The following is a 21,800-nucleotide window of genomic DNA, read 5'->3' on the forward strand; positions in this document are numbered from 1 at the left end:
CAATTCCACACTGCGGGCAGTCACTGCATGTGAGGTCAGTGGGGATTAAACAAAATCTTAAGTGTCTGCAGGACTGGAACAGGACATGCAAGTAAACTGAACCAGCCTATGCTCCTGCAAGTGTACAGCTTGGAGGAGCTTCCTTGTGTGAAGCTCTTTAGGAAGCCCTTGAATTTGTGTAAGAATTCATATCATAACCTTGTTAAAAGATTACATGACAATTTCAAATGTTCAAATATACGTATTGGGTGAATGTTTATAGACATGTCATTTTTCTTTCTTTATAGACCAGTGTTTAAAGATAATCAGGGAAATGTTGACAGAGACTCCCGATTCTCACCTTTATTCAGGCAAGAAAGTAATAAGATTTCCATGGAAGACTTGATTAAACTAATAGCAGAATACAGAAGGTAAGGAACAGGTTTTAATTTGGTTTGACAAGTAAAAGCTTTATAAAGCTGTGCAGAATCATTTTCACAGATTTTTTTATTCATTTAGCACTGTGTGCTGAACTGGCCATATTAAATTAGTGTTTTTCACATTAGCCTAATACCTGCCCAAAAGTGCTTTAGGTTGGACTTTCCAGGAAAACTAAAATGTCATTTGGCATGTTCATAAATGTTGTTATAACATAAAGGCAGTGATTTCTTAAATTAGCTTCCATCAGGGGAGATGCAGGTGAAGTAGCCAACCAAGAGAACATTATCTTCGGAAAAGAAGAAGGAGGGGGGAGGTGGAGAGAGAAAAATTAAACCCCATTCTTTAATGGCTTCCCCACTCCTTGCTTTTTTGTTTGTTTGAGTCTCCATGACAATCTGCAGAGTGGACATTGGAAGGAAAAAACTTCTCCAAATGCTTGACAGTGTGTAAATTAGTGAATAGCAGTTGGCTGGATAGTCTTTCGCAAAGGTGTAAATCAGGTTAATTTTAAAGCAGAGTCTTTATTTATACTGGATAAGGGACATGTGAACTGAACCGTAAGTTTTTTACTGTCTCTTCTACTCTAAATATGCCTAGGAATTAATAAATCTAAGTAACTTCTGTTCCTTTTATATAAAATCAGCTCATAGAAAGATTGAAAGTCAACTGTAGGGATTGGATCAGGCCCTTAATCTCCTCTGCCATCTTACTGTTTGTTGTTTGTCAAGAAATGTTATTGAAATTCTTGCTGCTCTTACTAGAGTCACCACTTCTGGGTTTGTCTGTCTAAAGCATCTTCTAGATAACAGCATCATGGTTTTGGCATTTCTAAAATTGCTTTGGCAAGAGGAATATGTCTTGGTCCCTTTTCAGCACGACGGTTGCAGAAGCCCTGGTGCTGTGTACTCCTCTTATCTCAGTGGTCATTGAATTCCTTTTAGAGAACATTTGATTCATATTTTAGAAAGAAAAAGCGAATAGGTTAATTCTGATAAGGTTTGGTTCATCAGATTCTTCTTCTTCTACAAAATATGCTGTAATATTGCTGCATAAAGAAGGCAGGGATGAGGCCAAGAAAGGAAGAACAAAACAAACCATGATTCTTTCCTGCTGTTGCATTTGATATTTGATGGGTATAATAGCCAGTAGGTGTATGTTAAATGTGTTAAATATGTATTTGTCTTAAATCAGGGTCTGGTTTTTATTTTAAATTAATCCCTATGATGGATTTTTTGTTCTAACTTTCTGAAATATTTTCATTCCTGTCATTGCAGAGCAGAGAAGATTAGCAAAATACAGACTATACCTGGCTGTTTGGAGATTGCAGTTGATTGTGTTCCTTTGGAACATCCAAGTATGATTGCACTTTGATTATTATCATTAAATAGGACATTGTCATAGGCTTTGCAACCATAGCTACTGACTTGAGACAGTTTTGGTAGAAGTGCCCATTGTGTAGACATATGTTTGATTTGTTTTGATTTAATTACACCATTCTTTGTTTCAGCCTCTACCTGTCCAGATATCCCCTAGCAATACAGAATGGTGGATCTACATGTGGTGAAAGTCCAAGTACCACATTTTGCTCTCTAAGGGATTAGGCCAAGGAGCTGAGTGGACTTCTGTAGCTTGAGGTTAAGAGTCTTGCACTGTTGATGGACTATGATGCTCATATTCTCTGAATTAGCACGTGAGACATATCAGGTTTCGAGAACGCAGACTAGGTGGAGGGCTTTGTTCAGAGACCACTCTGGCATCAGTTCAGCAACTGCAAAGACACAATGCTTCTAACTGAATCCTTTTACCTCTTTTTAAATTTTCTGTTTCAGGGGCCACATTTCTGTGACCCACAACTGCAAAAAGCCCAGGACCACTGAATTTCTCTGAAGTCTATCATCATGCATCTTTATACCATCTTCATGTGGTATTAGACAAAAAGTCAGTTTCATTAACATTTCAAAAGCAATTTTTAGCTTTGAAATTAAAAGAAACTGATAGCTTGGAGTAGGCAAAATAGTCCCAAGCAGCTTGGGTGTGCACTGTGGCCAAGTGGAAGTCTGGCTTTAGAGGGTATGTGCTAGTAAAGTGCCCAGTTCCTGTGGAAAGTCAATGAAAATTCCCTCACTCTAAAGAGTAAAAACTTAAACATTTCTTTGGTATAGGGAAAATTTATCTTACTCTGAATAAGGCTGTAAAATAATTTAAGAACTGTACCAGAAAATTGCCATGCTGTAGGGTTCATTAAAATCTCCATGAAAACTCTATTGGCTTCAGCCACCTCTGAAGGAAGCCTTGTAATAGCACTAATCGGTTCTGACATCTCCTTCCCACCCAAAACAAGTTGTGCTAGACTAGTGCTAAAATCCTTTATTGCCAAGAAAAGCCACTGAAAAGGAAGTTGGCCAAAGATCTTGTCAAGAATTTTCCAGTACAGTTTTGTCTCTGGAGACCAACGCTACCCTGCTTAATATTAGCATCAATTTGCAGTAGACTTCAGAAGTAGATCTTTGTTTTTTATAAGACCTTATTTAATACAAGGTCTGGAGCTAGTGGTGTATCAGGGGATGTTGTCTGAGTGTTTAACTTGAAACAAAGCTTCTGCCTTTCCTGCTGCATATGGGGAAGCCAAACTCATGTAGCTCTAACACAGGAGAAAAGAGGACAAGCTTCCTGAAGCTCCTATGTGTGCTGTGTGGTCCCTGCTTGTTCTTCGTGCTGGAAGGTCAGGGCCCCAAAGCTGGTACCAGGTGCTCTTGTTGCTACAGCTGGTTTTGTGCAAACAGCCTTTGAGATCTCCGTGCTGAAGTTAAATGTCTCACTGATATAGTGACACAGGCAGACAGAGTGTACTCTATCTGTTTTTAATCTCTCCCTCTCTGGGTGACAGAGTGCTTATTTACATCTTTTGTTTCTTGATCTGATTTCAGTTATCCCAGTTGTATCATATATTTAATCTATTTCTGCACTACTTGTTTCTTCATTTTGTTTACAATGTTATTAGTTAATAGGAAAACTTGAATGAGATATTGAGCTGTAAAATTAATTAGAAACAGCATCATTTCAGTATACTCTGTTAAAACTGTCCATATATCAATGGTGCTGTTATGCCATCAGATACTCTGTGTGTCAAAAGAGGTTTTCAGTGCTGTACTATTTAACTCAAGTGAGATAAATTCTGTAAGGGTGATATACTGTAATTGTTCTGAGGTGAAATGGATGCTATTTAAGGCGGGATTTGACCTATTGCATTACAGCGTTACTCTTCACAAGTTAAGGCGAAGAATTAAGGATTTTACTTGTTCCAAGTAAATATTCAATATTAATTATTCTTAGTAGTAAGACTGTAATATGTGATGGGTTTCTTTTCTGTTCTTTTGAAGATTGTGTAACTTCGTCTTTTATTCCAATCAAGCCATTTAATGATGTAAAGGAGCATCAACCTACAGTGGAAGTTGAGGAGTTTGTACAGGAATCAACAAAATATTCTCGACCTTACAGAGTTTACAAGAACCAAATATATATATATCCAAAACACCTCAAGTATGATAGCCAAAAATACTTCAACAAGGTACAGTATGTAGCCAATTCGGGAGAGCATTGGGTAGTAGTTTACTGCATGGGCTCTCATTGAAATGAAGGAGTACTCATCATAAGGGAGAGGAAATGGTGATGTCACTGGCTTGGCTTTTAATCTTTTTGAATTTTGCAATCATAAAACATTGGTACAACTTTAATGAACTGATTCTATGGATTAGTTGTAAGTTGTTATCAGTGATTCAAAGAGAGATAATGTGGAGTAACTTTTTCACAATTCTCAGAAGGTCTGTATTTTAATGAAATGACGTGAAAATAAAGTTAATCTGGATAATGTTTGTAGTTCTTAAATGAAATGCGAGTACTGTTTTTATGGTGATTGAAAATTAATTAAGGGCAAGACACAGGTAAGTGCTTGTTACTTTATAATCTGCTTCTACACAGTCAATTTGAGACCTGGCTTGCATTTGCCAGCTCTTCTTGGAAATATTATTTCTGATGCTATCACTGTGACTTGTTGATAAACCGTCTGTGTGTTTCTCCTAGATTTTGAAAAGTGCTTATTTCAACCCTGTAGTTTGCCTGTTTTTTTTTATGAATACCCCATTTCTGATGTAAGCTTTCATATGTTCCTGTCTTTTCAGGCGAGGAATATAACAGTGTGCATTGAATTCAAAAGCTCTGATGAAGAAGGATCAAAGCCATTAAAGGTGAAGCACAACAAGAGTATATTCAGAAAACAGTATTTCTGAAGACATTACTTATAAAACCCAGGAATCAGGGCTGTACTAACACAGAACAATTAGAAAGTGAATGTTGTCATGAATGCTTCTACATTTGCACTGTGGTTCTGTTTGATCCCAGCTGGTCATAGTGATTCCAGCTCACAATGCCATGTTGCAGTGCCAGTTTTCTGGCTGATGGAGGGTAAAGAAGGCAATGTTAAGAAACTGAACCATTTTTTACAGTGTAATTTTCTTATTCTAAAATTTACCATGCACCCTACTTCTCTCACTGAGATCAGGACACTTGATTGAAAAGAGTGAGGCACAAAATTATAAGAACCTTAGACTTAATTCTTAACCTTGCTATTGACCAGGGGCTATTGCACAGCATTTCTGTACTGTAGTTTTCCAATCAATAAATAAAGTTGCCATCACTCAGTAATCAAGAGGCTCCAGACTGGACTCTGCTAGCAAGGAGATTAACTGGTATAGTTTTTGTAACATTGAAGAGTCAGTAAAGGCATCATGATGTGTATTGAACTGCATAAAAGTGAAATAGCTTCTGTAAAGCATTTTGCAGAAAACAAAAATTGATAACAGCAAGGAAGAAGTAGGAGTCTGCATGGCTTAGCAGAGTGTATGGTAATTTTCACAGAATCAATGGACTTTTACTGTAAGTGTGTTTAAAAAGTTGCAGGTTTGAGCACTTAAAATAGTTATTTCAATATTGAATCAAAGTAATTATCAATCTTTCATGATATTGTTTTCATTGTACAAGCATATTAGATATACTAGAACTGGCATCATCAGCAGAATTTCACAATGTAATTAAAACATGTTACTTTTATCAGTGCATTTATGGGAAGCCAGGTGGACCATTATTTACCTTGGCAGCCTACACCGCTGTGCTACATCATTCCCAGAATCCTGATTTCTATGATGAGGTCAGTCTGCCTTTTCTTTCATTAAATGTCTGTCAGTCCCACATGTTTGCCAGTGAGACAGAGAAGTGTGTGTAAAGAATACTTCTGTTACACTTGACTGTGTATCCGGATGGGCCTGTGTTATGGAGATTTTACATACAGTCTCACATTTTGTGTTTTTTCTTAAGTCAGTGAATCCTTCCTTTTGTAAGGTGTTCTGAGTACAGTTAAGTTGCTGTAGAATTAAATATGAACAGTCTAGCTCTCTATAATGCATGTCTGGATTACATTAAGGTCCAGCTGCATCTCTGAATTTAGTGGAAATTGTAAACATTAGCCAAATGTCCAAACAAATCCCTCTATGAGATAGAAGATCTGCATTGAAGCATTCTTGTTAATCCAGTGGTCTGAATGTACAGTGATCTGTAGTGACTGCAGCGAGTTAGCTAGTGCTTTCTAGGATGTAGCTGTAGAATAGAGTTCATACATTCACCTTTGCCAAACGTTAGTCACACATGCATCTTTATGTTTCACCAACATCAAATATTAATTGCCCAGGCTTTCTGCAGCTGAACTTGATTTCACCTTTTCAGTGACTAGTGTGTTTGGTGGCCTGGAAATGTCACATGTCTATTCTGGATTTTTGCACTGCTGCTTTATATGTAGTGATGAGGCTGGCAAACAACATTAGTATATAGCCAGCGTTTTCCAAACTCTTGGCTTGCTCTTGGAAAAACTTCCTTTTTCCATTAAAATTTACTGCTATAAAATGGCAGAAGCAAGACCAGCAGATAATGTACAGCTACATGTGAAGTATCGACTTTAAAATTCATGTTTAGGAACTGAGCTGGAACTTAAAGCAGTTCTTGAACTCCCCACGACTCCTTTGCAAGCAGTGGTTTGGGTTTTAACATGTCTGAAAATGTCCTTCATGTAATGCTAGTGAGCCATCTGGTTTGGGCAGATTACTTTCAACTCAAACAAAGAGCTGAATTCAGCTCTTTATAGCTGATTTGGCTGGAAGAGGTGTGCACCTGTCCTAGAAGTTCCTCTTAGGAAGTGCAGTCTATAAAAGAATGTAATATGTTATGAATGTCTTAATCTCCATGTCTGTTTCACTTCTGTGTTTATGGTATTAGATTCTTACCTATAAACTGATTTAACACTGGAAGCATTTGTCAACAATTTCTAAACTTTACTATAAGCATAGGATTAGCTTGGATAAACTTTATCATAGTTCACAAGTACAAGGGGTCTTATATGGGATTTAAGACTGCAGAAATCCTAAATAAAAGTTTGTATTCATATCAGCCTTTATTATTTGGCCTTTGCCATGAAATGATGATTAAGCAGAGATGTCATTTTGGTTTTTACTTTGGTCATCCTGTAAATACGCGAGTGGTGATGGCTATGGCTGCTAGAGTGCAGGTGATCACTTCTAAGCAGAGTCTGTCACTCTTCAGTTCTGTCCTCTTTCATCTTACTCTCTTTCATCATAAATGCAAATATTCATCCACAGGACAGAGAAGAAAAAAGCTGGTTTAAGTAAAAATGATGGATGATCATCCTAAACAATTTCCTTAAGCATACATCTGTAACCCATGCAGACAAACATTAGTCACTGAAGGCAGGCTGTACTTAGACCTCTGCGTAGAGAGATACCATTCATTTCGACCATCTCTGATGCCTGGTTTAATCGATTTTTAAACTAAAGTGAGGTGTAACATTTTACATTTCAGGTGAAAATTGAACTTCCCACTCAACTCCATAAGAAACACCACATTCTGTTTTCATTTTATCATGTCACCTGTGACATAAATGCAAAAGCTAATGCCAAAAAGAAAGAGGCTCTGGAAACACCAGGTACCTGTAGTAGAATTACTTTCAATTATAAATATAAATTATGTACATTCAAATAAGGATTGCAGAATTTCTGGCTGGTTATTATTGTCTTCCTTTGAACTTGAGAAGCTTGCTTTTCCAAAGAATTGTATTGATTTGTTCTTGTGCACAGTGGGATATGCATGGCTTCCTTTGTTAAAAGATGCCCAGTTAGCTTCCCAAGAACACAACGTGCCAGTGGCAAGCAGTTTGCCTCCCAATTACTTGAGCCTTCAAGAACCAACTTGTGGAAAGGTATTACTTCATACTTTTATATTGCTCAAATGGTGCAGAACTTTTATTTGCACGTGTTTTACATGAGTTCAGATTTGCTTTTGCACTTATCTTGAAGTGTAAATGTTAATAAATAGGGTATCTGTTTTAGAATGTTCGTGTGTATATTATTGAGGATATAAACTAGTTTATATAGGTACCACTGGACTCACAGCCATATGTTGCTGATTCACAGTGTATATGGAAAAAGTTTATTTTATAACTGTGCAGTCTATACCATCATACCTAAGTTCTCCAAAACATGACTGAGAGTTGTCAAAAATAACCCTTTTCACAAAGTCAGGCCATATGACACTCATTGTCCTGCTGATGTGATCTACGATCATGATTCATTCTCCAGTTCTGTAGTGTGATATCATATTTTTCACACTGATCCTGTCCAGTTAGGATTATTTCTGTGCCCTTGTGCTTGGTTTACCATGATCATGAGGACAGGGTGGGGCAGTGATCTGGTCCTCTGAATGGTAACATCTGTGGGCTTGCACTGAAAAGTGGGTTTGTTTTGCAGTTACTCTGTAGTGTGAAAGCACGGTAGCCAGCAGAGTTCACACATGTGCATGTGCAAAACTGTGCAGTGAAAATGTGATGAAGAGTTAAGTAAGTATGAAATAAGTAGAAAAATGTGACTTTTTTGTTTTTGTTTTAATAGCAGATTGGCTGTGATGTGAAGTGGGTAGATAGTGGGAAACCACTTTTCAAAGTCTCTACTTTTGTTGTATCAACAATAAATACTCAGGTAAGCTGCATTCCCTCTTAGCTCTGTTACCTGCTTACAAACAAAAAGTGTCAAGGAATGTCTGAAATATGTTTTATAATCTCACATGAATTTGTTTCTCTAACATTTAAAGGTGATTTGAGTAAAAGGGCAAGATGACAATGATGGAATATACACTTTAAGGAAAAATATAACTTATTTAAGATTATACCAACAGAAAAATTGTGGAATACTGGTTTAACCAGCAAGAAAATAAATTGTGAGCACCAAGAAGAAAAATAATCTGGCCATTGAAATCCTTTAGATTGTGAGCTAACAAATGAATTGCTCACAACACTGAAAAAAGAGTGGTAGAAGCACCCAGAAATAAGTTGCATATAGCAAACTGTGCTGACCAGTTGGTTGGGCCGAGTGTGTTGATCCTTCTCTGTCTTACATTTAAGGTGGTGGGGACCACATGTTTTCATCAGTATTACAGGTGATTGCTGTAACTAATTCATGGAGCTGAATTCTAATCTGTTCTATGATACACATTAATGTGAATGGTTATCATTTTAGGATCCATACCTGAATAACTTTTTCCATCAGTGCCAGGAAAGGGAAAAGGATCTATCCCAGCCTCCTACCTCAAACTTTATCCATTCTTGTAAGGTAAAGTAACTGACAGCACAAACTATGCTATAAAATTGTGGTTAGGGCTTTCTCTCAACTGATCCATCCCTGCACAATTCTAAACATGGCATAGACTTACTAGGAGGCAATGGGGTCCATGGCAACTCCAGTTAGAGTTAGTTGATGTGGCAGATGCGTTACCGGTCACAGAGCTGTCTCCCATCCCATCTCATTTAGAGCATGGCTGCATCTGCCCATCAACTTTGTTAATTCAACCTGTGCCAAGCCTCAGATCCTGTTAAAGGATGGTTCAGTGTTGCTCTGTTGCACTTACATAGGTATCCTTAGTGAAATACTAAAATTGGTTTTGGTTTCTCCCCATCTTTCCCTCCCCCCTTAACTCAGGGTAGAGCAAAATAGTGGAATTCAGAGATTTGGACAATACCTGCAGATGTGTGATGGCTGTGTTTAGAACAAACTTCATGGAGAGCCAGTCCTCTCTTTAGTTGTCCTGTTTTCCTGCTATTACACCAGTGGCTGCTCTGTATTTTACCTGCTGAAGCAGGAAAGCAAGTAATGAGCTTTCATTGCTCATATTAGAAATCTCAAATTTTCTTTCTTACTTCTGTTACAGAATTTGCTGAGGATTGAGAAAATCCATGTAATTATGAATTTTCTTCCTGTAGTCCTTAATCAACTCTTCTGGGTTTTGGTGCAAAACATTGATGATGAAGTTACAACAGCTGTGACCAGGTATCTGAATATTTTCTGTATGAGGAACAGAATTCTCTCTAGAGTACAAATGTAGATGTTAGTACAATTATAGCTGCTCTTACAAAGGCTCACTATGACATTTAGACTCTAATGGGTGAGAATGGCTGCTTCCCCCTTAACACAGGTCTCTGCAAATAATGAATGGAAGAGCGTAGTACCATGTGGCTGACAGATACAAACCAGGAAACCACTTACCATGGGGGACATGTCTGTGTACCCTAAGGCGATTATAGGTAGAGGCCTGGTTCTTAAGGAGCTAAGTGCTTTCTAACAAAGCTGAGTATCAGTTTTGGTTTATGTTTGGGTCTGAGGATGTGGAGTTCAGCATAGGAAGAGCTTAGCAGCTTGCTGCATCCAATGCAGAGTCGAACAACCAGGTTACACTGTTGTGGGGCATTTTTTAATTAGAGTATATCAGCAGTAACTGAAAAGCAATGGAAGCATTTTCCAGTGAGCAGGCAAACAGCTGGAATGATTTGCTAAGTCACTCAGCCCTCACATAATGAAATTGTCTTTATTGATGCTGTTAATAAGGGCAGCAGGAAAAAAAAATACTGGAGAGAATATTATTAGTCTCTGCAGGAGGCAGAAGGTTGCATTGCATTTTCTTTTGGCCATAGTGGTGTTTTTGTTGTACTTCTGCCAGAAACTAAACATGACAATACAACTAATGGGGAAAAAATAACAACTTTTCTCAGCAACCCTGTTAGACTAATCTACTGTCAGTGTATTTTCTTTCTTTCTACAGATTGTTCTTCAGAATTAGTTCCTGAATAAAGTTTAATTAGGAAAACTTAAAGAACCAAGGAAGCAGAATTACTCATCTTAGCCATAGAAAGCTAGACTTCAAGGTCCTTTATCAAAGGATCATGGCACCTTGCAGGGCAAAGTCCAGTTTTACTGCACCTAGGCAGTAGGATTTGAAGAACCTTTCCTTGTAAACATGTGTGATTTCACTACTGGATACTGTTTCCAAAGGGAGAGAGGCAGTCAGACCTTTTCAGGTTTCCCTTATCACCAACAAATCAACTGATGTTAAGGCTAGATAGAGAAAATGAAGAATTTCAGCAGTGGTTAACTGACTAAAAGAAGTGTTGTAGAAGAAGCAGCTGTTTAAAAAGTAATGTTAATGGTTGGGTGGAGAAATGGGAGGATGTTACCTTTTCATGCTCAGATTTTGACTATACACCCACCAGGCCAAAAAAAAACCAAAAGGATTCTCATCTGAGTGTTTTTCTTGTCTGTGTGTTAGCTTTTGTGCTAGTAGAGTTGATGTCAATAGGGAGATGCGTGTCTGCTGTGTGTGCCATTCATTGATGTGTCCTATATATACGCACATTGTAATTTGTTCTGAATAGCTTGAAGCGGCTTGTGTTGAACATATTAAAAACAACAGCAGAATGAGAGCATAGATTGGCTTATGTGTTTGGAAGAAACATTATTCCTTTTATATTCTCTCATGGGTATTTACTTGTCTGGGGTCCCAGTCGTGTCATCATTTCTCTGTCTCATCTTTGCCAAAACTTGTTTCAATTTCAAATCAGAGTAAAGGCTGAAGGCCCAGAATGGGCACAGCTAATTTTGTCATAGGCTTTGTGTTTTGCTACAAGTTTTACTTCTCTAACAGCAAGAAATGAGATCCATGAAAAATGTTGACTTAAAGGAATTGCAAAGCTTTTGAATTCAATAATAAGAATTAACAGTAAATACTCAAATCAAGCTAGTCAAAATGACTACTTATATGTGGATCACAATCAGGCATATTAATAATCCATTTCTGTCATACTGTTACTAAGCATACCCCTGAATTTGAGATACAGTTCAGTAATCTTTGACATTTGAGAATCATGAACTTTCCTCCCCTTTTTTTCAATATAAAATAAAATTATAAAATTGAAGAGTCTTTTCTATATTAAGTATCCTGAAAAAATGAGGTCCCAATAATCAAGAGGAAATCTCATAGTTAAGTTAAAGAACACTACTTGCTCAGACTTGTGTTTTCTGGAACAGGATGCTCTCAAAGAAAGATGACCCAGAAACAGATTGAACAGAAAACTTTGCCAAAACACTTGGTCTCAAGTAGCGCCATCTCTGCTGTTAGTAGAAGCTCAGGTTGTGAGAGCGGGGCCAGCATAACCCCACTTCTTCCATATTGCTGATCACCAAGCTGATGTGCAGAAGCTCAAATGATCCATGGTTGCATGAAATGCCCAGCCCTTTCCCTGCTGAGCAGTAATGAGAGGGTGCTGTGCTCAGCCTTTTGGGCAAACAGTGCAGGAGTAGGGGGCATGCTTGGGCTTGAGCCCAGGCTTGTGTATGCCTGTGATTAACAGTTTTATAATAAGTATCAGTGCTTTACAGAATTACCAATATCTGAGATGACCTGCCAAGTAACACTCCCAGAGAAAGAGGGTCTTGCCTCAATGTTTCATTAATATTAATTTTTCTTACTCCAAATCACCCAAGGTCTGCATAAGCTTTTAGTTAGCTAGTAGTTTTCTTTTGCTGAAATCTCAGTTCAGTTATAATTGTTAAAACTGGATGCATTTTGTTAGATGAATGAATATATAACAACACAGTCCATGCAAGTGGAGGGCCCAAGGAGTGACTGGATTTTCCCAGTGGGACGGTTTCTGCAAATGCTATTCATCACTTAGATGACATCCCTCATAGACTGTTTAAATGAAGTTACGATAACAGTACAGTGATGTATCAGATGAGCTTTCTCTGCCTTATGACATAAACCAACTCAATTTTTACCTTTTTTTAATTTGCAGGGTTCTTACTAACATTGTTGCCAAGTGCCATGAAGAACAACTAGACAACTGCATCAATTCTTACGTGACGGTATGATTGCTGTTATATTATTAACTATTTTATATAGGTGTTTGGGGTTTTTTTCAGGGGTTTTTCGTGTTTACTCTTATTCATACTTGTTTGTAGCTTTCTCTGCGTTTGCATCATAGCTTTCTGCCAGGCAGGGTGACTCTGGTTAGGAAATGAAGGTAAGATTTGGAAGAGGCTTAGTCACTTCTTCTTGAGAGAGAACTGTGTCACTTTGGACAAATTACACTGCCCCTCTGTCCCTGCCCCCTCCTGTAGAGCAGGGACACTCCATGGAGCATCCTTCTCCATCAAATTCAGCTGCATCCTGGCTTGAAACTTTAGTTTGTTGAGAAGGACAAAGGGCTTCTTCATGTTTCTTTTGTGTTTCTTTTGTGTTTGTAGTGCAGCTTTGTTTTCATAGGATAGCAAATTGAGCAAACATAGGAGGAGGAAGTTGCAGTGCATTCCTAAAAGGTACTGAAATGTAGGAGGAACAAATCCCAGTAGTCAACTGATGTCTAGAGCTTGCAGTTTATAAGCAAGACCTAGTGCAAATGTGCTTCAGCTGAGCTTCTAGGAGCATAAGCATAGCATCAGTCTTTGTGGAATGGAATTAAGAATTTCCCACCCTGCAGGGGTTGAGAGAAGGAAAGGGGAAATAAATACATGAAAGAACATGAAACCTCAGCTAGATAAATAACCAGTGGGAGACATTCAATGTAACCTGAATCATAGAATCAGCTAAGTTGGAGAAGACCTTTAAGATCATCAAGTCCAACCTTTACCACAGGACTGCCAAGTCCACCACTAAACCATGTCACTAAGGGCCTCATCTGCACGTTTTTTGAACACTTCCAGGGACAGTGATTCCATCTTTTCCCAGAGCAACCTGTTCCAATGCCTGACCACCCTCTTGGTGAAGAAATTTTTCCTAATATCCAATCTAAACCTCCCCTGGTGCAGCTTGAGGCTGTTTGCTCTTGTCCTATCACTTGTTACTTGGCAGAAAAGACCAGCCACCTCCTCCCTCCATCCTCAGGCAGTTTTAGAGAGTGAACTTGCTCACAGTTTGCAGCATTCCTCTTGACTGTGATGAGATTTATCATTTTAAAATGTATGGCCATCTGTATTATACATGTACAGAGTTGTCCTCAGTGTAGCTGAAAAGGATCCACAAGTGGTAATTCTTATGGAGGAGGTACTTCTGGGTGCTCTTTATGGTTGCAATGTGCCAGCATGTTTCTTAGGATGCTACAGCTTTTTAACTAAGCTTTTGATTATTAAGTCATTACTTTAGTTTCAAGATCCTGTGTCTTTGTATGTGCTACCATACATAAATTCCTTTCTCATCTGTGTTCAGATTCTTGCAACTGCTTCCTGTTTACTCAGCTTTTTTAATCTATTATTGTTTTGAAGAAGAGGGTATCTAGAGAATATATATAGATATGTTCTGTGTATGGATTTTGGTTCCAGGCAAGCTGTGCCATTACTTAAAAAGCCAAAGGAGTGAGCTCTTTAAAGATGATCTCCTTGTTCTCTGTATCAATTGAATATCCATTAAATGAGTATGGATAATGCTGTTGGCCAGCAAGTATCTCATCATCGGTATACATCCAAGTTAAATAACCTATGTAACATTTAAATGTAGTTAATTAAAATGGGTATTAACACCTCTTCTACTTTTCAAAATTGCAATAGACACCTGTTGCAGCTAAATATCACTGAAGTAACAGGTGATTATTAGGCTACACCAAAAGTTCATTTAGCCTGTTTTCCCATTTCCATCAGCAGTCAAAAGCCAGTAACTGGTAATCGCTTTCATCCATCTGCAAGAAAATGAGTACCTACTTTAGAAATGCTGTTTGGGGAAATAAGTTGAGAGTTGTGAGTCACTCAGATGCAGTAATAATGAAAAATTACACTGATGTAAATTACTGGACCCAGAAGTTTAAACTGCATAGGGAGAAGCTTATGGCATCTGCTCTGGAAACAAGGCTGATTATTAATAAGATGTTTTCAAATGATATTACTTTCTTTCACCTACCTGGTTGAATTGAAAAGGTATTTCATCCCAACTGCTGCACTGGCAGAGCTCTTGCTTTAGGGAAGGGGCCATGGATCGCAGTACCAAATTATTACCTTAAATTGTTGGATAGAACTCGTACTGGATTTATGAGTTCTAAGCACTAAATTCCTGTCTTGAGGGATTAATTTCTGAAAGGGATATAGTTTTCCCCTTTTGTTAGCTCCAGTGAGTGCTCTACGCCTTTCAGGATGAAGAGTTGTTACCAGCTCTGACTAGCTGTTGCCACTGGAAGGAGCAAGTGAAGGTAGCCCTGACTAGGTGGGTGAAAAACCCTCCATACTTCCTCTGAGTACTTGTTCTTTTATTTACCTCTGGTGAAATGGCTTGAAAGTCAGTTTGAGAGGTGTCAGGATCCTATGCCCTATTGAAAAAGTAAATCGTAGCACTGATTTTGAGCAGAAATTCCTCATGATTCATGTGTTGCTGAAAGCAACAGGAAGGTGTGTTTAAAACTGGGATTTTATAAGGAGCTGTGTTGTTCTGTGACTGCTGGAGGAATTAAACTCTACGTTTGTGTATTGTTCAGCTAAGGTATTTGCGTGGCAAAGATTGTCAGCAGTTAGTGGCGTACAAATAATTTATCTTCACCTACTGAGTTTTATTTATATTTGGTTTAGTGTACATTTTGATATCTTTTATTTTTCCTTTTTTCTTCAGTATGTGTTCAGGACTAAATCATTTGAGGAAAGGACTGTTCATGAGGAGCTGGCCAAGAATATGACTGGTCTTCTGAAGTTAAATGACCAAGTAACAGTGAAACAGGTTTTAAAGGTGAGTGGTAGCTTGAATTGGCACATTTGTAGTTCTGCTACTGGTTTCCTGCATGAAACTCACTTGTCACCTCTCTTTCTCCTCTCTTTCCCCGAACGAGCTTGCACAAATCATATCCTGCAGTGATTCAGCAGACAGACTTACCATACTTGCCACAGTCTTCCAGCGTAACACATTTCTCAGAATGCCATGGGATGCACGATGAAATTTCTCCTTTCTGTTATAGCTCAGTCTGAGTTGGAAACTTCTTACACAATATGGAGTAGGCAGTTACTTTTAGGATATTTTGTTTCATTTTTGGAAGATGCAGGGAGAATATTCATCTGTAAGTAAGGCAGTTACATCTTATTTCAGTTGCTGCCTTTGACTGACAGTGACCAAAATGCGAATGATTGAGGTTTCCTGAGGTTTCTCGTATCAAACCAGGTCTACAAACTTCATACATGTTTGAGCCCCATCACTGAGCCTGCCGATTATGATATGAGAGAGTCCAGATCAGGAGTTCCCAGTGGCAAAAATGTGTTCAACTGTTTAGGATGAACCAGTTTCAGTTTTCTGTGCTGAGCCACTGGAATAGCAAAAATAGCCTGAAAAAAAGCAGAAAGGTAGCTTGCAGGAAACCTGGGCCATGCAAAAGTATTTGTGGTTGGGTTTGTTCTGTTTTTTTTTGCAATTTGTAATCTTTTTGATTGTATTTGTTTCACATATATCCCAAATTATGTGAGGATACAGATATTTATCTGTATCCTACCTGTTAGCTATTGCAAATGGTATTTGAAGAACCATTCTGTTTAGGTGACATCCTACTCTGAGCCAAATTAGCAATCTGCTGAAACTGACAAGGCAGTTTATTCTCAGCTTCTGTTCTTAGAGGTTCTCTGTGTCATACATTTCTGCCAGTTACCTGCAAACAATGAACACAATGCTCAGCAGGAATGGAAGGATTGTAGGTGTGGTGTTTGTGGGATCCTCATTGCACAGAGCCCCAATGACAAAGTGCCTGAGATGGCTTCCATTCCAAGGACAGGATCTGATGTCACTCAAATATGTGGCACTTGGTCTCTTTAATTTGTTTGTCACAGAGTTTATCATTGCACATTACTGAGAAATGCAGTCCATTTATTTATCTAAGTATTTATCAGATAATAATTTTTCCTAATCTCTTTTTTTTTTCCTTTCTTTTGAAAGCATTCCTGGTTCTTCTTTGCAGTTATCTTAAAATCAATGGCCCAGCACTTAGTTGATACAAAGAAAACAAAGGTAAGTATATACATGATCTTGATTAAGTAGGCAATCAGTCTCTTAGGGAAAATATGGTATCCTGGGAAATACACATAGTGGGACATTTCTTCGTCGATAAAATAAATGCTGTTATACTTTGTGAAATACTTTTCTTAAACACAAAAACATTATATTCCCTGCTAGGCTCAGATCTATTCTTGCTTGTACAGAACTGGTGGGCCAAAAATACAGTTGCATCAGCTTTGTAATGGGTGGGGAGTGGGAGTTCTCTTATTTCTGCTGGTTACCCAACAGGTGATTATGCCAGACAGCAAATAAATGATCTAGAAACAATACTTTGCTTTCAGCAGACCTTACCTAGCTGGAGATCAATTCTTTGACCTTTCTGCCTGATTATCAAAGATGTTCTTGGTGTACTTGTGCTGGAATTTGAAGATTTACCACTTTCTGTCTTTTGGGGTTTATACTTGGAATAGATCCAGGGAAATCTAGGAATATATTTCTTGAATGACCTGTGTTTTATTGTATTTATTCCTGGCCTGAATGTATTTTCAGGTTTAATGTGCAACATTGTACACTCTCAAGTGATGATCTATTCCCTGCTTAGGTTTCTCGAACTCAGAGGTTTCCAGAATCATTTCAAACTGAGCTGGATATACTTGTGATGGTCTTAGCAGACCATGTTGTTTGGAAGTACAAAGATGCTCTTGAAGAAACCAGGAATGCAAACTACAGCACCGCCAAATTTCTCAAGGTGAGATGTTCTGTCATTACAGTGTATGCACTTAATTTCCCCATACTTTGTGCAAACTTAAGACTGTTGTAGTCTAGTCAAAGGGAATAAACACAATTCTGAGGTAATGATGGCTCAATTTACAAATTTAGTGTTGACCCGTAGTTCAGTTTTTCTATGCATTTAGGTCTTTGAGAATGCAAAAGCTTTATATAAGTCTGCTTTAAAGCAGTTCTGATTAATTTTTATCTGTTCTCTGACAGAGGCCAAGTTTTCAAATTTTGCAGCTTGTTACATTGCATTCAAATGGGTAAAAGTTTGATAAGGAACAAAAGTGTAGTTACAGTTCTGCTACTATTTTTTCTTTATATACTTATAGCTCTGAATGACTGAGTGGATTAATATTTACTAATGACTACCAGAGTGGGCAGCTCTTACAAACCAGAATAAACAAATTGCAAGTATTATGTGATATACTGTAACCTACCTTTCTAATTCTGAAATGCCCTTTCATATACCAAATATGGCAAAATACATGTGTGCTTTGGAAAAGTCACTAAAAGGAGTTGCATTTTGTGGTTCTGTCCTAGTGTTTCTCAGTTGTATTTATTTTCCAAGCATTGATTTAGCTGTGGAGCGTGGGAAAATTGCCATTCGCTAAGTTGTGTGGCCAGATACTTAATTTAGATTTATACTGAAGAAACACACACACACACACACACTTTTCCATTGATGGAAAGATGTACATTACCGATGTACAGAACATTGTATATGCTACACACTGAAACTCAGGCATAAATCTTTTATGATAAATTGAAGCACAGCATTAGGAGAGAGCAGTATTCCAGCAATAAAATGTTTCTGTGAGGTTATAAGGAAAACAACCTCAAAATATAGGTGGATTTTTCTCCTTTCATACATAGGTGAAATAAATTATAAGCTTGCTGTCCACTGTTGGTCTCTTTTACTGATACCATATGGAAACCCTAAGTTGCTGTTGGCATACTGACATTAAACTATATCTATCCATAGTGTTACATCCTGTGGAAGATGATGCTAGTTTGAGGCAGGAACATAGATGGACAGGCTTAGTCATTAGTTGTGTGGTGTTACACCTGTGGGGCTGTTGCAGATTTGCATGCTATTTTTGTGTGTTACTCAGCTAAACTGAGAACAACAATAATGATGCATCATATATTATGGCTTATGGCTGTGTTTTAATTTCTTTTTGACTAGTCTGTCAGAAAGAATAACGTTGGTTAGAGATCATACGGCTTTCTCCAGGCTGGAATTGCAGCAGCCTTGTTTGAATGCTGTGCAGCAGAAGGCTCAGGACTCCTCTAATTTTGCAGAGTTCAGGAACACCAGGAAAGAGGGGAATTCAAGGTCACTTTCCCTATCTGGTAGGCTAACTCTGCAAGGAAAAAAATGTCAGTAACTGTAGCACCAAGGCTCTCAAAAATGTTTACAACTTCTGGCTATTTATCTCCATCAATCAGCAAGAGCAGTGTTCTCATCATGAAGTAATCTAGGGCATATTTGCTCCCGGAGAGATAATGTAACTCATAAGAAGCAAGTATTGCAGCTGGATTGAGTCAGGAGTCACAGCTCTGTCACTGAAGGAGATATTTGGCTCAGCTGCCACATGCCGCCTCTAGTGATTGAGTGTTGTAGTGCATGGATAACTTTCAGTAGGTAAGCTTTCCGCTAGTGCACTGTACACTGTGACAGTTATTTTAGACTGTAGACACAGGAAAATGAAAATTTGATCAATTTATTATTACTGAAAATAAATTTAAAAATCGAGCCAGATACACCAGATTTTCAGGTATTCCTTACTTTGTTATAAGACTAGCTTCACCTGTGGAAATGATTCAAGTTTGCAAGTCACACCAGACAAGCAGCCAGGTGAGTGAGGCCACATACTGCTGTTCTGGCTATAAAATAATAATTCTTTTTTTCCCCGTTAGCGCTGCTTTACATTTATGGATCGTGGATTTGTGTTCAAGATGGTCAACAATTATATAAGTATGTTTGGAACAGGAGACAGCAAGGTATTGTTCTGATTTGTTTGGTTTTGTTGATTTTGGGAGGTTTTTTCCGATGTGACTTGCTAGCAGAATATTTTTATATTGAAACTATTTATGATCTATTCCATGGCTTCACTGTGCTCAGTACTCAAAGTCAGTGAAAACATTCACCATAAATACGTGCTAAAGCCTCTTGGATTTGAGCCATCTATCCCCTTCTCTGGGTGTAAATATTTGTGTCCAAACAACTACTCATTGAGTCCTGGGAGAGAAAACTCTGTGAAGACTGCTCAGACCAAAGCATGCAAAAGGCTGAATTTGAGCTTTGAATCTTTGTAGAGTAAACTTGCAGTTCGGTCTATAAATATCAGCAGCAATTGGCAGTCATTTTCTTTGGGGAAATTAAAGTGAGAGCATATGAACAAGTTACCATTGTGTAAATTCAAGTGAGAATGTAGTATCTCAGTTGCTTTGAATGTATGGTATGCTTTTATCTTATTGATGATGCAAGAAAGCCAGTCTGCTCCAAATTAGTTTGTGCTTGCTATGAGGAAAATTCCCTGTAGCCCAAATTTCTTCTATAATACCTATAATAAGCAGTGATACAGTTTGAGCAAGAAATTTCAAACTGCAAGAGCTCCCCGGATTATTCAACTTTACTTCTCTACTCTTCGTCTATCAGGATGAGTTACAGGCTTTTTCTCTTCTGTGACTGGGTTTCTGAGCATATAAAATGATAGCTAACAGAATTTATTCAGGATATACACTTTGAACGACTCATCTTTCCCCAGAAAGCTTTACAAACTTTTGTCCATCAACTTTTTATAATTATTCAGTGGTGATCTTGACATTTGCAGGCCGTGAGTGTGGTTGCTTCAGGTCTGTTTTGCTTTTTACTAAAACCAGCTTCATGCTGTACTCGGGTCTTTCACTTAATCTCTGGAACAGATGTAGAATTGGAGTCTTTGAGTGTCAATGTCATAGCCTGAAATCTATTATTCTGTAAACAGTTTTACGCAATCTGAAAAATGTTTCGACATTTCAAATTTCCCTAAATAAATCAACCATAGAAACAGATATGTAATTAAAAAAGCCAATTAATGGCCAGTGGAAAAACCTGAGACTGGTCAGTGTGCAGAGCAGAACTAAACATCTCTTTGGCAGTAAGTACCTGATTTTTGCCAGCCACCCAGCATCCCTCCAGAGCAACCTGCCGGCATGTGTAGAAGTGGAATCACTGCAGAGCTGAGACAAATGTACCACTGGAACAGGCTTTGCAGCACCTGAAAACAACAGCCACAAAATAAAATCAGACGTTTCTGACCTCAAGGAGAGAGAGGCCTTGCATTGCTTTCATTTTCAGTCAGACTCCTAGGCAAGTCAGTCATTTCAGTGCAGTGTGCTGCAGGATTTCTTTCTGTGTGTTTTTTGTTTCTTTAGTTGGATTGTTTATGTATCAAAAGGATGATAATGCAGTCTGACCCCTCTCCAGAAAATTTAACAGTGAATATTTCAGTGTTCACTTTAGGAGTGAATATTGCCTCTAGTTTGCAGGTATATAGTCTATAACATTTCAGTTTGAATTTATTACAATTATGAATGAAGCACTATAGTTTCTGTTTCGCAAAAATACCCTTCACAGTATTCTGTATTTTGACATTTAAACATTGTTTTGAGAATATTTATTCAGAAGTTGAAATACCTCATTAGAATTCAGTTCATCGTTGTGTTCCTTCAAAACGTCACAGTTCCTCTTGAAAACATATTTCAGGTGCTTCATTTCTTTATTTGCCATTAGACCCTGAATTGCATGTCCAGCTGTATCCCTGCATTGCAATAAAGCATTTCAGGGAAAAATTCCCCACTGTCCACCACTCTGAGAAGTGCATGTTCCAGGTATCCTGGCCTGATAGTGGCAACAGAAATGCTACAATTGAGCTTTAGGGGCTGACAGACTTAAACACAGGGCAAATAAAAGATCATTACGAGATCTTTCTAATGCTAATGCGAATGTTTGACTTAAATTGATGCAGCATCATATTGATAGTCCTGAATGACTGCTTTCTGCCCCTGAGAACAGTGAGCTGAAAAGGTGGAAATAAAAATTTATTATGGGATGTCATGTATTATCTGTATATCTCAGTAGCACATCATTATAGTGGAAATAATAAATTCCTGAGGTAGCTGCAAGGCTCCACAAGAGGGAGATATCAAGAAAATGATACCAGAACTAT

General features: G+C 38.1%; 1 protein-coding gene across 10 annotated transcripts in view; it reads left to right on the top strand.

Annotated features, from left to right (window-relative positions):
• Positions 1-21,800, top strand: part of DOCK10 (dedicator of cytokinesis 10) — a 161,241-nt gene that overhangs the window by 105,983 nt on the left and 33,458 nt on the right. For 9 of the 10 annotated variants that reach the window (XM_061453006.1, XM_061453010.1, XM_061453009.1 and 6 more), the window contains 15 exons: positions 288-410; positions 1,695-1,774; positions 3,801-3,988; positions 4,599-4,664; positions 5,531-5,623; positions 7,342-7,465; positions 7,617-7,738; positions 8,427-8,513; positions 9,051-9,143; positions 9,739-9,857; positions 12,656-12,725; positions 15,448-15,561; positions 16,750-16,821; positions 17,411-17,557; positions 19,507-19,590. In XM_061453006.1, coding sequence (XP_061308990.1) covers positions 288-410; positions 1,695-1,774; positions 3,801-3,988; positions 4,599-4,664; positions 5,531-5,623; positions 7,342-7,465; positions 7,617-7,738; positions 8,427-8,513; positions 9,051-9,143; positions 9,739-9,857; positions 12,656-12,725; positions 15,448-15,561; positions 16,750-16,821; positions 17,411-17,557; positions 19,507-19,590 — 1,582 coding nt within the window. The remainder of the gene's footprint in view (positions 1-287; positions 411-1,694; positions 1,775-3,800; positions 3,989-4,598; positions 4,665-5,530; positions 5,624-7,341; positions 7,466-7,616; positions 7,739-8,426; positions 8,514-9,050; positions 9,144-9,738; positions 9,858-12,655; positions 12,726-15,447; positions 15,562-16,749; positions 16,822-17,410; positions 17,558-19,506; positions 19,591-21,800) is intronic. The other variant, XM_061453007.1, reaches the window with a different exon arrangement.

The sequence above is a fragment of the Pezoporus flaviventris genome, unplaced genomic scaffold, assembly GCF_033815535.1.
Source record: "Pezoporus flaviventris isolate CSIRO_AGI_PZ_B2104156 unplaced genomic scaffold, CSIRO_AGI_Pfla_v1 ptg000013l, whole genome shotgun sequence".
Taxonomy (NCBI): domain Eukaryota; kingdom Metazoa; phylum Chordata; class Aves; order Psittaciformes; family Psittacidae; genus Pezoporus; species Pezoporus flaviventris.